We start from the raw sequence: 12,982 nt of genomic DNA, 5'->3' as shown, positions 1-12,982 counted from the left end.
CGTATTTTAAAGGAGGATCTTTTAGGCCAGTATAAGTGACTAAAAACGAGTTTCTTGTGAGCTAACGATGGCATCAAACAAACCACAAAGCAGTCTTCTAAAAGACAGGCAATGATTTAAAAGTCTACTATATTTCATATATCCCTTTCTTTAATCTGGCTCTTTTAATCTTGTTTCAACCTCAAATCATTTCTGGTTGACAAGTGCTTTTGCTTAAATTTGAGGAGCATATAAGCCGGTGAAGGAATGGAGTTTTCTTATTTAACATACAACATTTGTTACTCCATCTTTATTTACTTCCATGCTAAAACTTCAATCTTTATTAACATACTAAAACTCTTTTCTTTGTACTTAGAATGAGAACTTTATCCTAAGATGGAATCTAATTCTAAGTTTAGTCTACAAAGGAAATCTGTCATATGTTGAATCTAGCATTTAAAAACTGCTCACTATAAGCTCCTAAGTAAGATCCATGTATCTTATTTGTTTGGGGATGAAATCTGGTTAACAAAAAGAATGAAGATGGACTTGCAAGGAATTTTTATGCACTTATACCCTGAATTTCTTTAAAATAGTTTCACAATCTGTGTCCTAATTTTGATGCTGCATTTCAAGGAGGAAGTCTTTATGATTTGTCACCCTGTTCTTATATGATAATAAAATTTTCAGATGTTCCTGTGGCAAATGAACACTGAAATTAGTTTGCATTACATTAGAGTGTACCTGAAAGAACTACGGCAGTTTCTTTTTATTCAGGAGAAAAATCATTGGCAGGCTTTTCCCTAGGATAATGGGACAGTATGAACAATTCCCAGGAACAGTTATAAGAACTACACACACACGTGCAAAACTCTCTCAACTATGCTGACTACATTTATAAAACTGATATACCTTATATTGCCCCAGTCCTTCTGGCTCACTTAACTCTTAAAAGCAAAAAAAAAAAAAAAAAAAAAAAAAAAAAAAAGTATGATCTAATTCAAAGAAGCTTCTCTTCAAAAATGGTATTTTTCCTTTTAACAACATAGTAGTAGAAGCAGCTAACATTTACTGATCTCTTACTATGTGCCACTTAAAAGATAAGGAAACGAGAAACAGGAAGGTTCTAGAAAATTACGCACGATCATATAGGTAGTAAGTGTGTGAACTGGGGTTTAGGACCTGGACAGTCTGATTCTGGAGGCCTTTTAACCAGAATATTAAATATACCAGGCTCTAAATTCATTCTACTTCACATCTTTACATGAAAGTATTACATATGCTCTGTTTCTTTTCTATGACTCTCGTGTCTAAGACTGACAAAGTTATATTTTAGGCATTATTATATGCGAATTTAGTAAATAAATAAGTTATAGTGAGTAGGTGCTATTAACTCAAAATAATAAATTATTTAGGGGTTTTTATGTGAATCACAAATTTCTTCATCATGTAGGCCCTTAAATACTTAAACTCTTCAAAACAGAACTGACCCTATTCCTTTGGTACCAAATAAAATGCAGTAAAAATTTATAGGCTATTTTTAGTATACCTTAAATATCTTTATATTTCAAAATAAATCCTATCTTCAAATGTTCAGCACGATACATAAGGCGCTTTTATCACTATACTACTCAAAGCTTTAAACTCTGTTATTAGCCTTGTCTTATAACATACACTAGCATTATGAGAAAATCCTAATTTCTTATTTTTAAATATTAGTCTGTGATTGTTTTATTTGACTCTTCAAGAAATTAAGTGAAACCAAAAAAAAAAAAAAAAAAAAAACCTGCTCTTTTAAAGCTTAAATATCAACATTCATGTCCCATAGATAAATTGTTCAGTAATGTGCATCTATCTGTGATCAGGCCATGCAACTGAAGACAAAAGTACGAAACAGAGTTACTTTTTGAGAGTACAGCAAATGAATTAGGCATGCGGGACTGAACTGGGACTCACCATGGAGCTTTTATGGAAAAACACCCCGCTCCAAACAGATAAGGCCTTCATGGAAAAGGGGGGAAAACGCACAAAAAATTAGAGGAAAACTCATTTCACATTAACAAATACATGTATATCATACTGTTATCGAGTATGGATAAAATAACTGAAAAAATTAGTAATCATTTGCAATTCTGCTGTACATACTAATGAGTCTGATATAACCAATAAACAGAATGACGTGAAATAACAAGTCCCTTAATTTTCATAGGATTAGCGATTTCAAAATGGTCTATTTCTCCCCCTTTTCTGGAGTACCCCTGTAGGGTTCCTAAGGTAAAATAAAATAAATTTCACTTCTGAGGCCCTTAAAACAAAGTACAAGTGGAATAATCAGATAGAGAGAAGAGTGGAATCAGGAGCAACAGATGTGTGGTTGTATGACACAAAATGTTTAAAATCAGCTAAACAGAACTCAATAAAAAATTGATAAGCATTATTTGCTCTTCACTGATTGCATTCTCAGAGCCACAGAAAGAAAGTATGTATTTTCTAGGCTACTTATTTAAAGTAAATTGAACTGTGCATTGCTGGCCAAAGGAACAAACACTAAATATAAGTAGTATGATTTATTTCCATGTAGGGTCACATTCCCAGAAATTAGCATTTCTCTTAATAGTGATAGAGATTGGCTTCTTCTACCCAGCCTGCATTGGGTTAGGTTTGAATACTGTAAAGCCACAATTGTTTATTTTAAATACAACTGGGGATACAAAGTCCAATTTCATTGTTACACATACTCATTAATATTCTGTTCACAGCCATTTCAGACATGCTACACATATTTGCATACAAAGAAGATTGGCTGATTTAACTATATCCAAAAAAAATGTTGCTGTAGTATCTGACATTTGGAAGTAAGACATAAATTGAGAAAGAAAGCACACTGGCAAAACCTGGATATTCTTCTTCAACTTTGGTGTTAAGAACATTATAAAAATAAAAATTTCTGCCAAATGATTAGCATTAATCTGCCTGTGAATTGAGTTTCACAAAAAGAAACTTGGGTAAAATGTTTTCACAACAATGAGTACAATTCTCAGGACTGATACACAGAAGAAACAAAGAGGAGAACAGAAAGGTAAGTATCTCTGATTAGAGATACTAATCAGAGAAAAGTGAGTTGGAAGAACTGGGATATCAAAGAGAAAGAAAAGAAACTTTAGAAATGGTGTCAATGCAAAGTAAATCTCTCTCATAGTTAATAAGACACAACCAAAAGATATGATGTCATTATCCACATTAAAACGTTGGATTTTCAAACTTTTTTAACTGAGACCCATAAAATACATTTTAAGGTGCAGGCTGATGTGTACATGAATACACATAAATTGAAACAATAATTGAATGAATGTATTTTTTGTCTGTAATCAAATTTACTATTTTATATTTCAATGTTTTATAAACATTAATGTTGGGATTTAGTTACAAGGAAGATTAATGCACATTCTGACAGGGTAGGTCTGGGTGGGGCCCTAGATTCTATATTTCTAACAAGCTCCCAGGTCATACCAAAGCTGCTTGTTTGCAGAACCAGTAGTAGCAAAGTTACATTTTATTTTATTCTATATCATTAATGAAAAATAGTCACAATCCCCTTATCTGATTGCATGATTCACAAATTGTATCAGAAACAAAATGTTACTGGAGCTCACCCTGCACTCCGACAAACCAAACACCTATTTAAATAACTCAGACCACTTGAAGACTCCAATCTCAGTAACACAATAACGCCCTGCAGAAATTATCAGAAAATGGAAGCTTCGATATGTTTCTATATGCCCACAAATACTTCCAAAATGAAAAGGTTATTGTTAGCATACAGTACCCAACTTCCTTTGAGTTTCATTAGGCGAGGCACGTGAAATAACAAACAGTTCAAATGATTCTGACACGTGCGCTGACCATTGGGAACATCTAGACATGAGTCGCTCTTCAGTGTATATGTTATATCAACACTGGACAGTGTCCCATCTTATTCTAAATATCAGACTACAGCTAAGTCACTGTAAAACATTTGAAAGTTTCATCCTACTCCTTCATGACTTAAAAGGCTTCTCTACTGATACCAAAAAACAACCCAACAAAATTGAAACAAAACTTTAAAGTTTCTACACTTCAAAAGACGAGGTGATGCTCCCCACCTGTAGAGCCAGCAAATATATGGAAACTAGGTTAAAGTTTCCATATATATAAAAAGGAAACATGAATTTGCCAAACAAATTAAACACAAGCTTAAAAAAAATCTCCTAAATTTTCCTTTCTAGGCAATAGCAGTGTATGTTATTAACAAAAGATTTCAACAACCATTTCCTTCCCCACAATCCTAAAATGACTGTTAACTCTCCAGACACTGTAGTAAACAGGCAGGTACAAAGCAGCAGCAATGTCAAATTTAAAGACAATACGGTTCTCGCTGTTCAAAACATAACCCAATTGTGTGAGTTAAAAGCAACCCTCCTTCAACCAAATAAGGATCCATTGGCTAACACAGCTCAAGGAGAAAACAGAGGGCTAGAAAAACTGAATGAGGACCCGCTCTCATATACACTTGGCATGTTCCCCATCTACACTTACCCACTTCTTACCCACTCCTACAAACTGGACCTCTGCCACATACATGTAAAAGAAGAGCCACAAACTCCAAAGAATTAGAGTGACTGACGTAATTACTGACTTTGTATGGGTAGTGTCAGCTGTTCTTTTGAAATGTGCCTGCTTCATCTTTCCTCAGTAGCAAAAGAATGAAAATATAAAGTCACAAAGGACAAGTCCATGATCCAGCTGTCTTTGCCTATGACTTCTCCTCCCCTTTCAAAATCCCACATTTGTAGTTTTATATGAGGATAGTTAGGAGGAAGAAGAGAGTATGTGAGTGGGAGTGTATGTTGAATAAAATGGTTTATATTAACATATGCAACTCAAATTATGATGTTCAGATATTAAGAATTTCTGTGTTTTCCCAACACTATTAAGTTTCAACAGGTTTAACAATCCTGCCATACAAAATCTATTCACTTTGTCACAGTTATGTCCTTTTTAAGCTGAATTCTGATTCAAAAACATCAGGACTGGCCAAGAGATGAAAAATCCAGAAATATTTTTTATATACTTATTTATAGTGCAACGTGAAGGGACTTGACCATTGGTTCTCAACGGGTTTCTTCCAGAGATTCTCAGAAACCAAGAAGGAATTGTGTTTTATATCATAATAAATGCTATATAAGTTTTTAAACACTGATTCATTTGGCTGAATGTCACATAATAAAACAAAAGCTTTGGTGTTACTAGCTGAAAGCAAGGCAAACGTGAAGGTTTTTTTTATGTTAATTTATTTTAAGAGAATGACAGAGACAGTGTGTGAGTAGGAAAGGGGTTGAGACAGAGGGAGACACACAGAATTCAAAGCAAGCTCCAGGCTCTGAGCTGTCAGCACAGAGCCTGACACGGGGCTCAAACCCACCAGCCATGAGATTATGACCTGAGCCGAAGTCAGATATTTAACCGACTGAGCCACCCAGGCACACCAAGATTTTTTTTAAATGCAAGGAAAAAGTAAAACTAGATTTTATTTTGAATGCGCTGAAGTGTTCCATAACCCAACTTTAGCGCTGAAAGGTATAAATGGTTCTATCATCTTTAAAGAATTAACTGGAGTCTAAGAGAAAAATTCTATAAATATACTCTGAAAGTCCTATTTCTCAATTGCTCAGGTCTTATGAAAATTCAGACACTATTGTATAACAGACATCAGAATGAGCCCATATTATGGACAACTATATGCCAACAAACTGGACAATCTAAAAGAAAAGGAAAAAAACCTTAGAAATATACAACTTACCAAGACTAAATAAGAAATAGAAAATCTAAACAGAACAATTATTAGTAAGGATATTGAATCAGTAATCAACAATCTCCTAATAAAGAAAAGCATAGGACTAGGTGGCTTCACTGGTAAATTTTACCAAAACTATTAAAGAATTAACACCAACTCTTTTTTTAAATATGAAATTTATTGTCAAATTGGTTTCCATACAACACCCAGTGCTCATCCCAACAGGTGCCCTCCTCAATACCCATCACCTACTCTCCCCTCCCTCCCACCCCCCATCAACCTTCAGTTTGTTCTCATTTTTTAAGAGTCTCTTAAGTTTTGGCTCCCTCCCTCTCTAACTTTTTTTTTTCCTTCCCCTCCCCCATGGTCTTGTGTTAAGTTTCTCAGGATCCACATAAGAGTGAAAACATATGGTATCTGTCTTTCTCTGTATGACTTATTTCACTTAGCATAACACTCTCCAGTTCCATCCACATTGTTACAAAAGGCCATATTTCATTCTTTCTCATTGCCACGTAGTATTCCATTGTGTGGAAGTTCTAACATCAGCAATCAGACAACAAAAGGAAATCAAAGGCATCCAAATTGGCAAAGATGAAGTCATGCTTTCACTTTTTGCAGGTGACATATTATACATGAAAAACCCGACAGACCCCACCAAAAGTCTGCTAGAACTGATACATGAATTCAGCAAAGTCTCAGGATACAAAAATCAATGTACAGAAATCAGTTGCATTCTTATACACTTACAATGAAGCAACAGAAAGACACATAAAGAAACTGATCCCATTCACAATTGCACCAAGAAGCAGAAAATACCTAGGAATAAACCTAACCAAAGATGTAAAATATCTGTATGCTGAAAACTATAGAAAGCTTATGAAGGAAATTGAAGAAGATATAAAGAAATGGAAAAACATGCCATGCTCATGGATTGGAAGAATAAATATTGTTAAAATGTCAATACTACCCAAAGCTATCTACACATTCGATGCAATCCCAATCAAAATTGCACCAGCATTCTTCTCGAAGCTAGAACAAGCAATCCTAAAATTTGTATGGAACCACAAAAGACCCCGAATAGCCAAAGTAATTTTGAAGAAGAAGACCAGAGTGGGAGGCATCACAATCCCAGACTTTAGCCTCTACTACAAAGCTGTAATCACCAAGACAGCATGGTATTGGCACAAAAACAGACACATAGACCAATGGAATAGAATAGAAACTCCAGAATTAGACCCACCAAAGTATGGCCAACTAATCTTTGACAAAGCAGGAAAGAATATCCAATGGAAAATAGACAGTCTCTTTAACAAATGGTGCTGGGAGAGCTGGACAGCAACTTGTAGAAGAATGAAACTAGATCACTTTCTTACACCATTCACAAAAATAAACTCAAAATGGATAAAGGACCTGAATGTGAGACAGGAAACCATCAAAACCCTAGAGGAGAAAGCAGGAAAAAACACCAACTCTTAAACTCTTCCAAAAAATCAAAGTGGATGGAACACTCCCAAACTCATTTTGCAAAGCTAGCATAATCCTGATACCAAAACCAGAAAAAGACACCACTAGGAAAACAAAAAACAAAAAACAAAAAACAAACAAACAAAAAAAACTATAGGCCAATATTCAAAATGAATATAAATGGAAAAATTCTCAATAAAACATCAGCAAACCAAATTCAGCAGCACACTAAAAGGATCATTCACCATGATCAAGTGAAATTCATTCTGGGGATGGCAAGGATGATTCAACATAACACAAACCAATCAATGTGATACATCACATTAGTAGAATGAAAAAAAATCATATGATCATCTAGCAGACACAGAAAAAGCATTTGACATAATTTAAAATGCATCCATAATAAAAACTCTTAACAAATCAGGCACAGAAGGAATATATCTCAACATAAAGGCCATATAAAACAAGCACAGCTAACATCATACCCAATGGTGAAAGATGGAAAGCTTTTCCTCTAAGATCAGGAACAAGACAATGGCACCCACTCTCACCACTCTTTTTCAATACAGTACAGGAAGTCCTAGCTAAAGCAATCAGGCAAGAAAGCAGAATCGGAAAAAAAAAAAAAAAAAAAAAAAAAAAAAAAAAAAAAAAAAGAAAGAAAGAAAGAAAACTGTTTCTATTTGCAGAGGACATAATTTTATTTATAGAAAACCCTAAAGACTTAACCAAAGAACTGTTAGATCTATATAGATACAAAATTAACATATAAAAATCAGTAGTGTCTCTATACACTAATAAAAAATTTTCTGAAAAACAAACAAGGGATTCAAGCCCATTTACAATAGCACCAAAAACAATAAAACACTTAGGAATAAATATAACTAAGAAGATGAAATATCTCTACTCTGAAAACTATGAGACATTGATGAATGAAATCAAAAAAGACACAAATAAATGAAAAGATATCCTGTGGTCATGTACTGTGAGAATTAATGTTAAAATGTCAACACTACCAAAAGCCATCTACAAATTCAATGCAATCCCTATCAAGGTTCCAATGGCATTTTTTATAGAAATAGAAAAGAACTTCCCTAAAATTTATATGGAACCACAAAAGACCTCAAATAGCCAAAAAAAAAAAAAAATCCTAAAAAAGGAGAACAAAAGCAGGAGGCATCACACTTCCTGACATCAAGTTATACTATAAAGCTATAGTCATCAAAACAGTATGGTATTGGCATAAAAACAAATAGACCAATGGAAAAGAATCGCAAACATACATGGTCCACTAATATTTGACAAGGGGACCAAGAATGCTCAACAGAAAAAATGCAGTCTCTTCAATAAATGGTACTTGGATAATTGGATATTCACATGTAAAGAATGAAACTGGACCCAAATCCTATACCAGTCACAAAAATTAACTCAAAATGGATCAAAGATTTAAATGTAAGACCTGAAATCATGAAACTCCTAGAAGAAAATACAGAAACAAAATCTCCTTGACATGGATCTTAGTAGTAATTTTTAAAAGATGACACTTAAAGCACAGGCAACAAAATTAAAAATAAATTAAAAAGCTTCTGCACGTCAAAACAAACCACGAACAAAGTGAAAAGACAACCTACAGAATACAGAATGGGAAAAATATTTTCAAACCATCTATCTAATAAGGGCTTAATATCCTAAATATATAAAGAACACATGCATTCAATGGCAAAAAACAACCCAATTAAAAGATGGGCAAATGACTTCAATACACATTTTCCCAAATAAGATATACAAAAAGCCAACATGTTCATGAAAAGGTGCCCAACATCAGTAGTGATTAGGGAAGTGCAAATTAAAAGCAAAATGAGACGCCACCTCATACCCGTTAACATGCCACCATCAAAAAGACAAGAGATAAGGGTGAGAGAGGGTCTGCCATGCACAAGACTGGGGAGGAGGTTTCTGGAAAGGTAATATAGCAAGGGCCAAAGCCCTGAGGCAGGCAGTAGCTTGGCACTTAAGAAAGACAAGAAAGATTGGGGCGCCTGGGTGGCTCAGTCGGTTAAGCGTCCAACTTCGGCTCAGGTCGTGATCTCGCAGTCCGTGAGTTCGAGCCCTATGTCAGGCTCTGTGCTGACAGCTCAGAGCCTGGAGCCTATTTCAGATTCTGTGTGTCTCTCTCTCTGACCCTCCCCCATTCATGCTCTGTCTCTCTCTGTCTCAAAAATAAATAAAGGTTAAAAATAAATAAATAAATAAATAAATAAATAAATAAATAAACAAACAAACATTAAAAAAATTTTTGAGGGGCGCCTAGGTGGCTCAGTCAGTTAAGCACCCAACTTCAGCTCAGGTCATGATCTCACAGTTCCATGAGTTCAAGCCCCGCACTGGGCTCTGTGATGACAGCTCAGAGCCTGAAGCCTACTTTGGATTCTGTGTCTCCCTTTCTCTCTCCCCCTCCCTCACTTACTCTCTGTCTCTCTCTCTCAAAAATAAACATTAAAATTTTTTTTTAATTAAGTAAAAACAATAGAGAACAAACTGAGGGTTGATGGAAGGAGGTGGGTGGAGGATAGGCTGGATGGGTGATAGGTATTAAGGAGAGCACTTGCTGTGATGAGTACTGGGTGTTGCATGTAAGTGATGAATCACTGAATTCTACTCCTGAAACCAATATTTCCTGTATGTTAACTAATTAAAGTTTAAATTAAACATGACAAGAGATAGAAATGCTGCCATGGATGTGGAGAAAAGGGAACCCTTGTGCATTGTTGGTGTAAATTGGTATAGCCACTATGGAAAACAGTAGGGGGGGGAATCCTCAAAAAGTTAAAAATAGAACTACCCTATGATCCAGCAATTCCATTTCTGGGAATATGACCAAAGGAAATAAAAATACAAACACAAAAATATATCTACATCCCCATGTTCCTAGCATTATTTACAACAGCCAAGACATGGAAACAACCTGAGTGTCCATTGATGGATAGATGAATGGATAGATAAAAATGTTGTGATGTGTATATGTATATGTATATGTATATGTATATGTATATGTATATGTATATGTATATGTATATATTATATATATTATATTATATATTATATATTAACTATAATATTTATTTAATATATTATATATTATAGTGGAATATTATACAGCCATAAAAATATGAAGAAATCTGACCATTTCTTTTTTTTTTTTTTTTAATTTTTTTTTTTCGACGTTTATTTATTTTTTTGGGACAGAGAGAGACAGAGCATGAACGGGGGAGGGTCAGAGAGAGGGAGACACAGAATCGGAAACAGGCTCCAGGCTCTGAGCCATCAGCCCAGAGCCCGACGCGGGGCTCGAACTCACGGACCGCGAGATTGTGACCTGGCTGAAGTCGGACGCTTAACCGACTGCGCCACCCAGGCGCCCCGAGCATCAGAAATCTGACCATTTCGAACAACATTGAAAGACCTTGAAGGTATGCTAAGTGAAATACGTCAAAGAAAGACAAATACTGTATGATCTTATTTCTCTTAAGATAAATCTTTAAAAGAAAAACTCAGAAAAAGAGATCAGACTTGTGGTTCGCAGATGCAGAAGGTAGGAGAAGGGGGAGTTGGAGGAAGGTGGTCAAAAGGTACAAAGTTTCAGTTATAAAATAAATCAGTACTAGGGATGTGATGTACAACATGATGGCCATAGCTAACTCTGTGGTATGACATACAAGAAAGCTGTTAAGAGAGTAAATCCTAAGAATTCTCATCACAAGGAAAAAGTGTTTCCTTTTTTCTTTTCTTCTTTCTTTTCTTTTTATTGTATCAGTAGAAGATGGATGTTAGCTGAACCTATTGTGGTAATCATTCCACTATATGTGTAAATCAAACTATCACGCTACACACCTTAAACTTATATAGTGAGATACATGTCAATTATGTCTTAAAAAAACTGAAAAAAAATAAGCCCATATAAATGTTAAATGTAGAGAAAATGGTATGTGTAAAATTGTAAAGACGTATCCTCTACCAATATATCCTAGGAACTTAAATGACTCTGTTACATTCTGTATATCCTCTGTTAAAGAGCTACAGAAATGGACTTACAATTCTCACATACATATGAGCAAAATTAGTCCTTGTGTCAATTTTTCCAGTGTTACTTATAACTTTTCATTAATTTAATTTTAACCACTCCGTAATAAAGACACCCATGGCACTGTTGGCTCTCAAATTCTTGATCTACAGGGCAAACTGAAGCTGAAACAGACAGGTTCACTATCTGAGATATACTCAACATGCAAATTTAAATTACAAACTCAAGATTTTCATTAGAAAAACATTAGATAATGTTAAAATTCTACCAGATGTTTCAGAAGAGACTGGAATAGCACAGACTATCAAATTTCTGTATAAAGTTACCACTGTTGATTTTTAATAGTAGACTTAATTCAAAAACTAAAAAATCCACAGATTTATGGTAAAATGGAACAAACCATGGTATATTTTAAATACTCTACTGATGGAGCATGAAAACTGTAAACTCGAACTGTGGTAAGTATATTGTACATGCAGATATATTCATATCCATTCTAATGAAAATACATTATCTGTTATTTTATATTTGGAACCAAACATTTATAACTTTAGTTATCAAAAACTAACACCTATATAAGACAAGGCTGGGAAGTGGAGAATTACCATCTGCTACAGTATCTGGTGAGCCTTTCTCCAAATCTTTCCCATTTAATTCTCAGAACTTAGCATATAAGGTTTGGGGCTCAGGCAAACTTTAGATAAGCCAAGGAAGGAATGGACCTTTCTGCAAGACCTACTGTAGGCCAATGTCATTTACCCACTTAGCAACCTCTGTGGCAGATTTAGTCTACAAATTTGAGATAATCAAATAAATGCTATTAATTATTTCCATTTCTAAATAAGAACAATCATCTATGTTTTCTAAATGAAGCTCTTGTTACTGGCCTATACCTTGACAATGAGTGAGGCTTAGAAATTAGGGAATGGAACCAAAGTCCTGGTAGGAACTCACACAATGTACAGCTGAAAGATGATAATCCAAATACATAAACTTATATTCTTCAGATGAAGAAACTTATCTAGGACACACTGGTAATATGTAGCAGAGCCAACTGAGAAGTCAAGGCATCAGATTCTAAGTCAATATCCTTTGACTACATTAACCTATTTCTACAGGGTCGGGCTTAAGGTTCTTAATACACACTTCAAATTGCTCACAAAGACATGAATAAATAAAAAGACAGGAGAAGGGAAAAGAACAAGAAGCTTCTCCACTTAAGACAAAGGAAACATGAAAGACAACAAATCATCTCATGTTTACTTCACTGTTAGTTAAGAGTAAGGAAGTAACTTCATTACCAATATCTGTATTTTTTACTCCCATGAAATTACTCTGATCTCTTTTAGAAATTTGCTGCTCTCTATTTGTCCCTGGACAATGATATGTATAGGTTAATAACTTTAGATTTAATGCACATAAAATTAAGCATACTGATGAAAAATTATCTATTTAGTAAAATTTTACATAGGAAGCATTCAAACAAACAATTATCACTTACTTGATTCAGTAATTCAACCAAACATCTATGAAATGCTACTTAATAAATCCCTACTATTAATACTTAACACTTCAAAAAAATGAGCAATTCCTTAGTACCCAGTTTCACTTTAAGAGATGAG

General features: G+C 34.6%; 1 protein-coding gene across 1 annotated transcript in view; it reads right to left on the bottom strand.

Moving 5' to 3' along the window:
* Positions 1-12,982, bottom strand: part of BCAS3 (BCAS3 microtubule associated cell migration factor) — a 620,462-nt gene that overhangs the window by 312,019 nt on the left and 295,461 nt on the right. The window contains exon 18 of the mRNA XM_045490037.1: positions 1,936-1,980. Within this exon, the coding sequence (XP_045345993.1) occupies positions 1,936-1,980 (45 nt within the window). The remainder of the gene's footprint in view (positions 1-1,935; positions 1,981-12,982) is intronic.

The sequence above is a fragment of the Leopardus geoffroyi genome, chromosome E1, assembly GCF_018350155.1.
Source record: "Leopardus geoffroyi isolate Oge1 chromosome E1, O.geoffroyi_Oge1_pat1.0, whole genome shotgun sequence".
NCBI lineage: Eukaryota > Metazoa > Chordata > Mammalia > Carnivora > Felidae > Leopardus > Leopardus geoffroyi.
Note: the sequence above shows the minus strand (reverse complement) of the source record. Positions and strands in the feature narration are given on the sequence as shown.